We start from the raw sequence: 14,600 nt of genomic DNA, 5'->3' as shown, positions 1-14,600 counted from the left end.
TTATTCCCAACATACCCCAAAAGGTAAAAACATATTTTTCAGCCTCTCCCCTATGTAAAACAGGGATTCCCACAATGGCTTTAATCATGATGTTACATGTAATCATGCAATAATGGTGTTTGGTAACAGTATTTGGAAATAATCCCTGTAGCCAAAAGCTCACAGGCAGAGAGGGAGTTTATATGGAGGCAAAGACCACTTAAAGATATTTCTTAGAGGTGTTTTTCTACATAACCTATGTGCTTAAAATGAGTACTTTATTGTTCTAGAGTTAGAAGTTAGGGCAAAACAGAAGGCAAGATATTAAGGTTTTTTAATTTATATATATCTATATCTATACATATAGATATATCTTTGCCAATATTTTCAAGGGTTTAGCCAAATTTTCTCTACTTCTTCACTTACTTTTAATACTATTTCTTTTTATTTTTTCTCTTATTTACAGTTACAGGCAAACAACTCTTCTAAATTTTAGCTCATTTTATTTCCTAGATTTTTACCTTAAAGTATTCAGAAAGTTCTTACCAATTAGCCTGTTTTACTTAACTAAAGTGAGAATCCATATGCCTTTATCTTGTTAATTTCCAATTCAAAGTACGTTGCATTTTAAAAATACATTTTGATCTACTATAATCTGTCATCTCTATGGCATCTCCTGAGTCACCTCTTATGAGCAATTTTATTAATTTCTGCCAGGTTTTAGTTCTTTTAGTAAAGATATTAAGATGAAGAAAAACCTCAGTAACTGCTGATTGAAATGTCTCATTCTGGGAATCAGAGTACTTCACTTTGTCTTCAACAAATTCTCAAAGTTTATAGACACTCTGGACCTTTCTGCTATAGGAAGAAGCTATTCCTCCTTTTATGATGGATGAAAAATGAGTGGAATATAGCTACAAGATGAATAAATAGTCCAATTATTTTCAGGTACCTATTAAAATAACACAAACTGAATGATTTTTTTCCCCAATTCAATGGATAGCAGTGAGTACATATTTAAATAATTTTATTTATTATCTTGGAGTACAGATAGTATATTTACCGATTAGAAAATTTTAGTTTGTTTCCAAGCCATATATAGAAATGAGATTTAGATTGTGAAATACTTAATACTTTTTAATTATGAAATTATTAACTAGCTTATATCCCAAAGTCAATCAGAGCATTAAAAGATAAAATATTTTATTTTTACTAGCCTATTTGATTAATATACTAGGATTGAGGAAGAGAAATACTACACAGAATTCACTAAGGTAGGCCAGCCTACAGTTACAGTTACGTGTGAGGTCATTTATGATGAGCAAACAATGGATTAGGTAACAATCAGGAAAATTCTGGAAGTTTGAGTTTGTGTGCTTACTAGCAACCACTTTCAACATTTCTGCAAAGCTAGAGAAGGTATCTTCTAATTTAAGTTTCTTTAAGAATTATCTATTGTGTAATATACTGTCGACAGGAGGTCAGTTTTAAAAGAATACTACTGATAGCCTGAAAGACTGGAAAAGAAATTCTTTTTCCCCCTTACACACTGATAGTTCTTATATTTGCATTCCTGCAATTCTTATATTAAAAAACATTGGATTAGCAGCAAGAGAGTTGAAAATGGCAGAAGTTGGGAATGACTGCTATTTCTTTTTTAATTCCACATGCATAAAGGTAAATATTATACAATTTACGGTACTTCACATACTTAAGCTTTTTAGTAGAATGAAGGAGGATATGGCAATAATTTGTATTGCTGAGTCAAATTTACTCTTTTACTGAAAAATACTTTACATATTTAAAATCTGAAGTAAAAGCTTATCATGTATTTTTGACATACTGACTTTGTCTGAGGAAATTAAAATTATGTTATAGTTTCAAACATATTGAAACATTATATGATACATCATACTGTTACAGTTAATATGATTCCAATCATGTTAATTCAAAAAGTTAAATTCAGCTATCAAACTTAGTTTAATAAATCGAATTGATTCCCTATTTGAAATTCATTAACCCAGTTGCTGAATTTTTCCCGTTAACAGTCTAACAGCAAATATTTGATAATATGGAAAAAGGAAAAGAAATTTTATAAACAAATTAGCCAAATATGAATTCAGGTTTATAAATCTAAATGAGAAAAAGATATTAAAGAGATTAGGGGAGTGCCTGAGTGGTTCAGTGGGTTAAAGCCTCTGCCTTCGGCTCAGGTCATGATCTCAGGGTCCTGGGATTGAGCCCCGCTTCAGGCTCTCTGCTCAGCGGGGGCTTGCCTCCCTTCCTCTCTCTCTCTACCTGCCTCTCTGCCTACTTGTGATCTCTGTCAAATAAATAAAATCTTTAAAAAAGAGAGAGAGAGATTAGGATTAATGGATCTCAACGAAACCAAATAAATGTAGAAATTTGGAGCTTCATGTTCATGCCTAAATGAAAGACACATTGTGTCTGATTTAAAGTATTTTATCTCTGCTAGGAAGCCTGAATGGAATCAATCTCTTTGACCATTTGAATTTGATTCACTTTTTTTTTTTTATTTCAGTGAGCCACCTTACAGTACACATTAGTTTCAGATGTAGTGTTCAATAATTTATATATGTTTCCTATAACACACAGTGCTCACTTATTTGCCTGTCCTATTACAATTAAACCCAGAGATGTAAATAATAATGGAATTTATATTCTATGTATGCAGAGAGTTTTGTCTGTTTTACTGCTGTATCCCCAAGTACCCCGCACCATGATCGATAGGTGGTAAATTCTCAATAAATAAATGAATACATAATAATAATAACAGCAACCACAATACCTTCTTCATATAATTTTTATAATCTGTGAGGGAGGCATTTATTCCCTTTTTACAGATGAGGACACTGAAGCACACACAGGGTAAGGAATGTGTTAACTTTTGTTAATTATGGACAAATAATGGAACCAGGAATTCAAATACAGGTTTATCTAGCCTTGTCCAGTATCTTTTTTTTTTTTTAAGATTTTATTTATTTATTTGACAGAGAGTGATCACAAGTAGGCAGAGAGACAGGCAAGGTGTAGGGGGAAGCAGGTTCCCTGCTGAGCAGAGCGACCAATGCGGGGCTCGATCCCAGGACCCTGGGATCATGACCTGAGCCGAAGGCAGAAGCCACTGAGCCACCCAGGAGCCCCCCTTGTCCAGTATTTTGTATTATGAGATCCACTTTTAAAAGGGGGAAATTGTGAAGACAGGAGTAAGAGGGTGAGAAAAAAATAAGAAAAAAACATGGAACATATATCAAAAGACAGAACTTCCTGGAATATTTTTATTGTATGTCATGCATCTCTCTGTCAGAAAGACAGCAGCCTGCAGCTTTTCCAAGGGTGGGCCTATGTGTAAAAGACATAGAATTAAAAAAAAAAAAACAATGTAATAGCAGCCCATGAAAGTAATCAACATCTGCTTTTGTTGGTATATGTACATATATTGGCACAACTGTTTATTTTATAGACCAAGGGTATAAAGGATATACATTTAATGTAGCATAATGTACTAATTACTTAAAATTCCACAGTAATATAAAGTTTAAGCTCCATTCACTTTCCCTGTAAAAACACACTTAACAGTATCTCCAATAGATGAAGAAAACATTATCTAATAAAGATTGATTACTAGAGATCATCTCCACCATTTGAAAATGGCTTGTGATTTTTAAAACAAAAAACTGGCCTTTTCCAGAAAAAGAAATGAAATTGCTCTGTCGCTGGATTGTGATCAAGAATATCAGTGGTGTCATATATTTATTCTGAATCATATGGATTAACTGATAACAAAAAATAGCATTTTATCAGTGACTTGTTGCATGTTCTGCTATATTATATTCTCAGTCTCTGACTAAAATTAAACAAATTTGTTAAAATTTAGACTCATGACCTTATTTTGTAAAGTATTTTTTTGTGATTCTAATTTGATGTTATATTTTTCCTAATTAATTAGCAACTTACTGTTGAAGATTAACACTACTACATTGAGTTTTCTATACTGTTTACTTTTTCCTTGCAGGGTTCCCAGTGCCGATTCCGACACTGCGAAGAAGCCCTTGGCAGTGACACTGTGTGCTCATTATGGAGAGAGGGGAAATGTTTAGATCCACTTTGCAGATTTAGACACATGGAAATGCAGGTAGAATTACTCACCATCATCGTATTTCTTAAAAGCATCTTCCTTCAATAAGACTGAGCTATGTACTCTTACAACACAATAGAGGAAAAAAAATGATTCTTTCTTCCACTACTTAACTTTTAGGCATTTTGCATGCTGCTCAACTTAAATGCTTATAAAAAATGGTAGAGTGTATTTTAGAAAATATCTACTGTATCTTTTACATAGCAGAGTTTAGAAATACTGAATCTCAGGAAACGCACATGATCCTAAGTCAGTAATTGGGATAGTTTTGTCACATTGTGACAATGTGACAATGATATCACAACTATCACATTGTGATAGTTTTGTACTGTGTTGTAGCACATTGTGTTTGTTTTGAATGTGGTATCTGATCATTACATTTCCCCCACCTCTTTTGTCTAGCAAAACTGCAGCATTTCATGCTTCTGGGAAACTCAGCCTCTTGGTTGTGTGAAGATCAGTTGTATCTTTTATCACAGCAAACCTCGCAATATCAATGGATTATTTTTGCCACCAAGTAGCAGTGAGTATATTTTTTAAATAACATGCACATGACATATAATGTAGTTTTGGAATAGCAGCATAGAACGATACACTAAAGTATGGCAAAACGAGTGTGGTTTAATAGCCAGTGCATGGTTTGAGATGATTTTACCAAGAAATATAAGTTAAAGCTTAGAATGAGCCATCAAATAGCCACAAGATGAAGCGAAGAAAGTAAGTTACATTTTCTCTATGCATATCTAAAGTGGACTTTACTCATCTGAACATGAAATGGCTACTGACCTCACTAGGCAGAGGGAAACTGTGTCTCTGCAAAGCGTCATACAGCTGGAGTCAAGCTTAGAGGTCACACCTCGCTGTTGCTCCCTGGGGATGTGCAGAAACCTGTCTTACAGGTAGGGAGAGCAAGGGTATGCTCTGAGCTGCACACTTCAGCTTCTAGAAGAACCGCTATATATGTGGCTCTTTCTAAGCTTCAGCTGCGGAGAAAATGCAGTCCCATGCTGCCCAAAGCTCTGGCACAATTCAGTCTTCCTAGGTGGTACTGAGACTCTATTTTTTGGTGATCCTCGGCCTAGATTCTGGGAAAGGGCTACAAAAGACACCATTCCCTCAACCAGTCAGTAGCAAGAAGCCTGCTTAAGAAGTTGGAACTTGTCAGGTTTCCCTGGTACTATAGCTATATAGCACTCTTCTGCTGTGGTCCTCATATTTTTCAAGATGGAATCCTTCCAGAAACAAGCTTACAAGATATCAGTCCTTTGGGATCTGAAAAATTGGCTTCAGGTGATCCTTTGGCAAATGGTAAACATTAGGTCCCCTTATTATGTTCTTTTGGAAAACTCTGACCTCATGGTGTTCATCATATATACAATACCTTAGTCGGTGATTCTCTTCCTCATTAGACTGTAAACATCATGAGGATGGAACTTATAACTAGTTTCCTTAGCAATCCTCTCCACAGTGTCTAGAGCACAGATGTTTAGTAAAACTGGATGAAGACATAGATGGATGGGGATGGTTAGATGACTACTGAAACTACTGGGGACCCACTGCAGGGAAAGTGATTGCACCTACTAACTGATTAACTTGGCTTCATTGGTCTTCACAGTGTAATTTCATTTTACCAGGAATGTTGTATTAAATTCCTTCTACTCCATCAATAGTTTGCTTCTTAATGGTCTATGATAAAAGTAGCTATCTTTGGAACTAGTTCTTTCAAGGACTAGAGGAAAACAGCCTGCACCTCTGGGCAAAAGAAGGGTAGAATGTCTGTCCAACTGACAATGGCTTGGCTCCTCATTGTTAGAGCACCCTGGGCTAAGCTCTGTAGGGATGTATTTTATTATTCTAATTTTTAGACATGGACTCTGGTGCCCAAACATTACTTCTGGCTTTTCTGGAAGTCTTTTTTTTTTTTTTTTTAAGCTTTTACTTATTTATTTGACAGAGAGAGAGAGATCAATCGATCACAAGCAGGTAGAGAGACAGGCAGAGAGAGGGAGAAGCAGGCCCCCCGCTGAGCAGAGAACCCGATGTGGGACTTAATCCCAGGACCCTGAGATCATGACTCGAGCCGAAGGCAGAGGCCCAACCCACTGAGCCACCCAGGTGCCCCTTTTCTGGAAGTCTTAATTTCTTCAACAGGTGTCAAGGCTGAGCCTGATTCTTAGAATAAGCTTTCCTCTCTCTCATAGGGTCAAGATTAGATCCAAGCCCTGGGACCAAACCCTACGCACTGTACTTCCATTGTAAGAGGGGTCGAGGGGGCTACTCAAACTTCTAACTGGCTACTAATTGGAGGTTCCCATGATCTCCCTCCTCAGATTCTGTCATTTGCTAGAATAGCTCATCGAACTTGGGGAAACAGTTAGTTACATTTACCAGTTTATTATATAACACAGGATATCATAAAAGATGCAGATTAACAGCCAGAAGGATCCAGAGCACAGGAGCTCTGTTGTGGAGCTGGGTATGTGGATGTATGTGTTCACCAATTTGGAAGCTCTCCTAATCTCATACTTTTGGAATCTTTATGGAGACATAATTGATTATTAACTCAATATCCAGCCCTCTCCCCTTCCTGGAGCAAGGGAGAAAGGTGCTGAAATTTCCAAGCTTCTAATCATGGCTTGATTTTTCTGCAGACCATTACCGAGAGCCCACCCAGAGTCACCTCATTAGAACAAAGGACACTCCAATCACCCAGGAAATTCTGAGATCTGAGTTCTAGGTCAGGAACGAAGGTTAAAAACAAATATTAGAACAAAAGTTGCCCTGGTACTCTTGTTATTTAGGAAATTACAAGGCTTTTAGGAGCTCTGTGCCAGGAACTGGAGGCAGAGACCCTATATGTGTATTTTCTAGAATTTCACATCATTGAATACCAGAAACCCCATCTCTCAAATCACTCACTCCTATCCTTATTTGGTTCCCTTTCATCTCACCCCTCCCCTACCTTCCATTATCAGCAGGGTTCTTTTTCAAATTCCTCAATGAACATTCCCTTCATATCCACACCTAATGGAAGCGCAATTTCCTTCTAAGGATCCTACTTCTCCTGCAACACTCTCCAAATGGTGGCTGTTTTTACTTCCAGTTCCCAAGTAGCATTTGACCTGGAGGGGAGGTAGAAGGTTCCCTTGATCCTCATGGCCTTTTTCATGTTCTTTCTCTTCTCCCTAAAACCATTTAGCCTGCATCTAATGCCAAAATATCCAAAATATCATCACCCCTCAGTGTTGCTGGGTTTGTTTTTTGTTTGTTTGTTTGCCTCTGTTTACTTCCATCTGGGTCCCTTCTGGTTTTTCAGAAGTCTGAACTCCTGGCTCATTGCCCTCTAACAGTACTCCTGTGTCAATTCTTGGTGATTTCAATATATAAATATATGACATGCCCATCACGTTAGCCTCAGTTACTTGAACGCAATTCCTTCACTGATCTTATCTTCACCATCTCAGTCACTCCTTCTTAGTCATATCAAAGTGCTAATTACCATCCCCACCCCAGGATCTCAATTACATGCATTTCATCTTATGACCTATTTTTCTATTTCAATCTTTCCAGAATCCTGACGTAAACAAAGCTTCAAATCCACTGGGATCTCCAATTCATTAATTGTACCATCTTTTCACAATCCCTCACCCCCTGGACCTAAATTCTAGGACACCATACTTTTTTTTTTTTTTTGACTGGCGCTCTATTTTCACTCTTCCTTGTTTTTTACTCAACTTCCTACATGTGGAATGTTCTAGGAGTTAGTCTTTGGTTCTCTTTTCCTCTCTATCTACTCCCTTGGTAATCTCATATCTCATATCCAATCTTTATTTTGTTCACTGATGAATCCCAAACAGCTAGAGTAGTAACATAATATTATCTTTCACTAGTAGCCAATTCCACCCTGAGAAGTCCTGAGCAGTATGGAATAAAAACAAGTAACTTTTTTCCTTCTGTCCAGGCACATTTCTGTGCTCTAGGAAAAAGGATTCAGCTTCCAGACGGCAGGGAATTAATGAGCTTGTTCAAATTATGTATTGAACTGCTGTATCATCTGTTCATTTCGAAAATTATCTCAACACCTCAGAAAGTATAATTTGATCTTTTGTAGACCTGATCTTTCCTACAGTATTTCCAGGAGTACCTATCTACCAAGATTCACATTAACCCAAACTAGGACCCATAAATCTTCTCCCCTTAAATGAAGATTGCATTATAAGGTTGTACCTTTATTAAAATCAACCTTTTTATGTTTCAGTAAGTGCATGGAATTGATAAAGTCAAAGTGGAGTTATGACAGCTTTTTGATAGCAAAATAGAAGTACCAATTCACATATAGCACTGTGGAATTCATATATAATTTTGTCCCTTAGGTTAAAATAAAATAAAATTGAGACATTTAAATATACAACCTGTAAGAATTTCTAGGGCTTCTGCTCGAGGAATTGAGACCCATCGTGAATCGGAGCCATGGCAATGCTATCTAAGTCACCAGCTGTGCTCTCCCAGAATGAGGTGCTTGCCAAAAGCAATTTTTCAATAGTCGATTTGCCATTGTGTGTCTTCTTTAAGCACTAAGTGCAATTATCAAGAGTTCTACATTTTTTGTCTGAGAATATAAAACTGCCAGTTAGTCTTCCTGCAATTTAAACTTTAATCTGCTTGCAAATTAAAAGAGGTTTTGGAATCTTTTGAAAGAGACTTCATTTAAATATTGCTAAACCAGTCATTTAAAAAAGAAGCTTAATCCCTCTGGTTACCATGCTCAAGTTTAAAAGTAAATAACTGCAAAACCAAAAGATAACGCTAAGAAAACATAATTCAGTTGATATTTGGTGGACATCTCTGAGTACATTTTATATTTTCTTTGCAAGCATGGTAGGTATGTATTCATTCTTTCATGGTATATGTGAGAGGTTAGTGTATTCAGACAAACTCTTGTTTGTGGCGAAACGTCTGAAGTTTTGTTAATGACTTTATTCAAAACACAGTTGCTCAAACACTGAAGCACATTCTCACCTTCTTGCCTAATTACCATATTATTCTATAATGAAAAACTGAACAGAATAATTTGATTCTTATTTTTTTTCTAAGTCAGTGTCTTAAGGTACCTTGGATAGCGGACTATCTGGCCAGTTGAAATGAACTTTAGATCAGCTCACTTTAGAAAATCTAGCCTGAATAGATATATGTACATGATCTTTTTATTCTAAGTCTTGGCAAACCACTGCTTACTAGATGGTTCCTAAGTAGTTTAATAAACACTTCGTCTGAATATTTGAGTTGGTAAAATAGACTAATTTTTTTGTGGGGGGGTGGTGGAAAATAATTGTTAATGGTTATAAGAGGGAGGAAAAACCTGTTCAGCTCAATTCTTTCCTTTTTTGGGGAGAGGGGGGTGAGTAGAGAAAATGCCATAAGCCACACAGTGGTGATGTTGGGATGTTTATCCTGACTAGACACTGTATCTGTTTGCATCTTTGGTCCAAAGTGCTTCTAACAGTACAACAAAATAGAGGCAAGTACTGAAATGTCAGTTCTCTACACCTAACATTTGTTAGTTGCATTTGGGTCTGAGACCTCCACAGACTTGAGGATTGTATAAACTAAAATTTTATGATTTAATAAAAAATGAAGTAAGGTTACAAGAAACAAGAAAAATCTCATATTCAGTACTTTCAAATAATTTCTTATATTTCCTTGTGGCAGCACTATGTTGGGCACTTTGCATGCCTCCCCACAAAAACCTGCCAAATAGATATTATTAGCATCCCCATTACAGATGGGAAAATTGAGGCCTAGAGAAGCTAAGTATCTGAGGCACTGTACTTGAATTCAAACACAATTCTGTCTGACTCCAAGACTCTCTATAGCATTTCAAGAATATGTCATTTCTTTTGGCCATTTTAATGGGCTCAACCGTAAGACCTCCTCATCTGGCTTCTTCCTTTTGAGAGGCTAATTCTATTACCCTACCCTGCAGCCTTCTTTTTAAAGCTATTAAAATCCTTTGCATTTAATAGAAAACCCCTTTTTTTCCTCCTTTAATTTGTAGTAAACAGTGGACTTCTAGCATTTCTGAGTTATGTGTATTTCCATAAATAAGGTTTCCTCTTTCTCTTCTTTTCTCCACTAATTTATGGCCACACAGTGGAACCTCTTCTTTTTAGTCATCTGAAGCCCAGAAGCTGAGGTATCATCATCTGATGTTCACCTTATCTGGAGGTCCTCAGCTCTGACTTTCAATTATAATTACTGTGGGAGCTTAAAAAAACAGTAACAACCAAAAATTAACAATAAAAACAACCAAAAAAAGTTCTCAGTCACCACCCAGACCACCAATTAAACCAATCAGTGTTAAGCCAGCCTTCAGTGTACTTTTTTTACTGCAACATTTTATTTCAAAAAATTTTAAAAGAAAAGTTGCAAGAATAGTTCAAAGAACACCCATCCCTGTGCTCTTAACCAGATGCACAAATAAAAATTTTGTCAAATTACTTTCTCTTTCTCTTTTCCCTCTATTGTTGTTACATATATGTAAGTATTGTATTACGTACATGCATATACTGTACCAATACATGCTTATCCCCCTTTTTTGGAACCATTCAAGTGTTAGGTGCAACTATTAGACATTTCATCCCTGAATACTTCTGTATATATCTTCCAAAATTATCTCCTGCATAAATACTCTATATACAACTATCATATATAGGAGGAATGATACTAGTGTCTGATAGTCAATCTACAGTTTGTACTTTTCCAAAAATGTTTATTATAGTAGGGCTTCTCAAAATTTAATATTCACAGAAATTACTCAGAGATCCAGTGAAACTGCAGTTTGATTCAGTATGTCCAGGCTGGGGCTTAAGTTTCTACATTTCTAACAAGCTGTCACAACAATGTGTTCTCAGAACTACGGGTTGAAGAGCATAGCCTTATAACTATTTGTTTTGTTTTTTTTCAATCCAGGATCCAATTAAGCATCATTTATTGCTTAGTTGTCATATCTCTTTAATATCTACATTTCTTTGTTTTTTTTTCTTTCATATTTTTGACATTTTAAAGAGTTTGGTCTAGTTGCTTTGCAGAATACCCTTTAAATTGAAATTAATGTTCATTTGTTTTCTGTTAATCAGTTTTAGATTAAACGTTTTTGGCAAGAACACTACAATATATTGTAAAATGTATGCAGGTGTTCTTAATGTCCTAATCAAACTATTGCATGAGGGTGTTCCCAAAGAATTAGTGAAAAGTGAAGAAAAAGAATTGGTGAGGAGCCTTTGCTCTGTGAATCATACAAAAATAATCACCAGTTTTACTCTTTCAAGCAAAGGGAAGAATAGTACCCGATTCCCAAAGAACGTGAATAAAAACAACTTATTTGGTTAAAAATAGCTAAATTATTCAATCAGAAGATTCTTATAACCTCCATGTTTTGCCTGTGCATTTGTGTTTTAGTTAGGAAAGGATTTATAGCAGGGAGTAGTGCATTATGGTGATGACATGCATGTCACCTAAGTGAAAAGAACTGGATTTTTTTTTTGGAAAATTGACTAAGCAAAGACTATAGTGTTTATTCTAGAAATGTCTGGACATACCAAGGCAGTATATCATATGGAATAAACAAGACTCTCTTGGTTGAAAAGTAATGATGTCCTGTTAACAGTTAAGAAACTTGTTCCCCTCCCTGTCCCCACCTCACCAAATCAAAAACAAAAACAAAACAAAAAGCAGGATTTTCCAACTTCCAGAGAGCAAACATTCTTACCATGAATGATTTTGAGTTACCAATGTAACATCAATAGGCTTGCAAAATAGCAACTGGTTCTCATTTGCTGATCTGAGCCCACTCCAGCACACCTCTGATTTTAAGAAGACAGACCCACCTCAATTGGATTTAAGGGAAAACTGGAAATTATTAGCTCATGTAACTGAAGACATAAGCCCAGAGCTGACCTCAACCCCCGCTGGATCCAGGGCTTCCTTCACCAACTCTTGGCTCTGCACTTCTTGCCATTCATACGTGGGAGTTGCCCCAGAAGCTCACATCTGGATCTTGGAGGCAGAATAAGCAAGGATGGAGAACTCTGAGTCAGACTGGGTTAAAATCTCAGTTTGCCAATAACTTCCCAATAACCTTAGGCAATGTAATACCTCTGTGGCCCAGTTTTTTCATCTGTATAATAGAGACAGTAATAACTATGTCATGAGGTTGTTTTGGAAATTTGATGTATTAATATCGAATAGTTTAGATATTGGCCAGAATACCTTTTGAAGAGTAAGCACTCAGTAGTCTCATCATCATCATCTTCATCATCATCATCATCATTTTAAATTAACCTCTAAAGAAAGAAATCTTTTTCAAGCTAAAGCCTTAACACTGAACCTCATCTAATGACGCGGGAAACATATTCATATCCTAGGAGTGGTTCAGGCCAAGGGAATAGCTAATCCTGAGGTCTAGGATGTCATCATCACTCAAATTAAATGGACGGAAGATGTGGAAAATTTTCCCAAAGGAAAACGAATGTTCTTTCCTCAAATGAGGGAAGAAATGACTATGCAGCAAACAAAGACACTGATGTTACTACATAATATTAAAAAAAATCTTTTTCCAAAGTGTTAGATGAAATATATCTGATCACACCAAAATTGGTCTTAATGGCATGGAACTATGCTTTGGGTAGAAAAATCAAGGTGACCAAAATGATCTATTTCTATAAATTCATAGAAAATACATTACAGTACTTCCTTGAAATGCAAATCCCATGGGAAAGTTATAGTAAAACAGCAAAGGTATAACTATAAGTATCAAAACTCTTAGCACACCATTGTTTTAACCATATTAGAGAAGGTGAATTTAACTGTCTAAATGAAGTTTTTTTGTTTTTGTTTTTGTTTTTTTTTGCATTGCTTGATTACCAGGAAATTCACCTGATTTATTTGTTCCATATTTTAACTGGATAGTTTCTGATCACTAAATATGCTGTTTTCCTATACTGTAACTTTCTTCTTCTGAGGTATATTTTAATACCCTCAATGGAAAGGTATAATGAACTTTGATCTTTATTTTTGATGAACTATTCCTTAAAACACATTTTTAAAAAAAATTTTTATTTATTTATTTGACAGACAGAGATCAAAGGTAGGCAGAGAGGCAGGCAGAGAGATAGGAGGAAGCAGGCTCCCTGCTGAGCAGAGAGCCCGATGCAGGGCTCAATCCCAGGACCCTGAGATCACGACCTGAGCCGGAGGCAGAGGCTTAACCCACTGAACCGCCCAGGCGCCCCTCCTTAAAACACTTTTGATTAGACTCATCATAAATTTAAATAGTTGCAAAAGTTCCAACATTTTATCAATACTGACACCTCGCAATTAAAATTTAATTGCCATATGATTTGATACTCATCATATGTTTTTTAAAATTTAAAAATGATCTCAATCCAAATTCATATGGGTCTTAAAATTTATGTAGAAATTCGAAGAACCAAGAACAGTCAAGTCTGCTTGAAGAACAAGAAAATGATAGCACTTGTTTAACCAGATATCAGGGCCTACAGAGTGGTAGAGATTAGAAGAGTGTCCTATTCACCAAGGGCTAGCCAAATTAACAAATGGAATAGAGTGAGAAGCTGGAGATCCCTGCAGAGATGGATACCTGATTTATAACAGCTCAGATCAATAGGTAAAAAGGATGATCTTTTCAGTTAATGAGGGGAGAATGAATTCCTCTGACACCAAAGATAAAAATCAATTCTAGGTAAATTATAAGCCAAAATATAAAAGGTCAATCTTTAAAGGTTTCAGAAGGCAATAAGGACGCAAAGAGTATTAACTATTAAAGAAATGGTGTATAAATTTGGATACATTAAAATAAAAATTTGTATTCACCAAAAACACCACTGAAGAATGAAAAGCCATAGAAGGGAAGGAAATATCTGCAGCATCTGTTGTTACATGACTGCAACAAAGACTTGAATTCAATATTTGAAGAAAAATCAAAAGACAGAGAATCTGGAGAACCTAATGAAACCGGTTTCTCTGTTTAGGCATTATCGGCAATCAGGCTGGATAGTTCTTTGCGGTGGTGGCGGTGAGGTGGTGTTAGGAGCGTCGATGGGGACTATCCTACGCGTTATAGGAGGTTCAGAAGCATTTTTGGCTCTTACCCTTGAGACGGCAACAGCATCTTCCTAATTGTGACAACAAAAAATACACCCAGCCATTGCCAAATGTTTCCTAGGGGAAAGGAGTAAAATCATCTCTGGTTGAGAGCCACTGTGCCAGGACATGTCGAGAAAGCGTAAACAAGATTTTGAAAAATAAGAAATCCAAATGTCACCCACCAAATGAAAATGTGATCAATTTATTAGTAATCAAGGAAATGCAAAAGGAAGTCACTTTGAGATACCAAGCACACCCATTATCTTGGCAAAAAGTTTAAATCTACCCACTGTTGGTA

At 36.2% G+C, this 14,600-nt stretch overlaps 1 protein-coding gene across 4 annotated transcripts in view; it reads left to right on the top strand.

Annotated features, from left to right (window-relative positions):
• The first annotated feature begins 1,332 nt into the window (after positions 1 to 1,332).
• Positions 1,333 to 14,600, top strand: part of CUNH12orf50 (chromosome unknown C12orf50 homolog) — a 34,438-nt gene continuing 21,170 nt past the window's right edge. For 3 of the 4 annotated variants that reach the window (XM_013054071.1, XM_045082991.1, XM_004748581.1), the window contains exons 1-3: positions 1,411 to 1,656; positions 4,016 to 4,135; positions 4,541 to 4,661. In XM_013054071.1, coding sequence (XP_012909525.1) covers positions 1,603 to 1,656; positions 4,016 to 4,135; positions 4,541 to 4,661 — 295 coding nt within the window. In that variant the 5' untranslated portion in view covers positions 1,411 to 1,602. The other variant, XM_004748582.1, reaches the window with a different exon arrangement.

This window comes from Mustela putorius, unplaced genomic scaffold (assembly GCF_011764305.1).
Source record: "Mustela putorius furo isolate JIRA1106 unplaced genomic scaffold, ASM1176430v1.1 tig00000640_pilon_pilon_pilon, whole genome shotgun sequence".
Lineage (NCBI taxonomy): Eukaryota > Metazoa > Chordata > Mammalia > Carnivora > Mustelidae > Mustela > Mustela putorius.
Note: the sequence above shows the minus strand (reverse complement) of the source record. Positions and strands in the feature narration are given on the sequence as shown.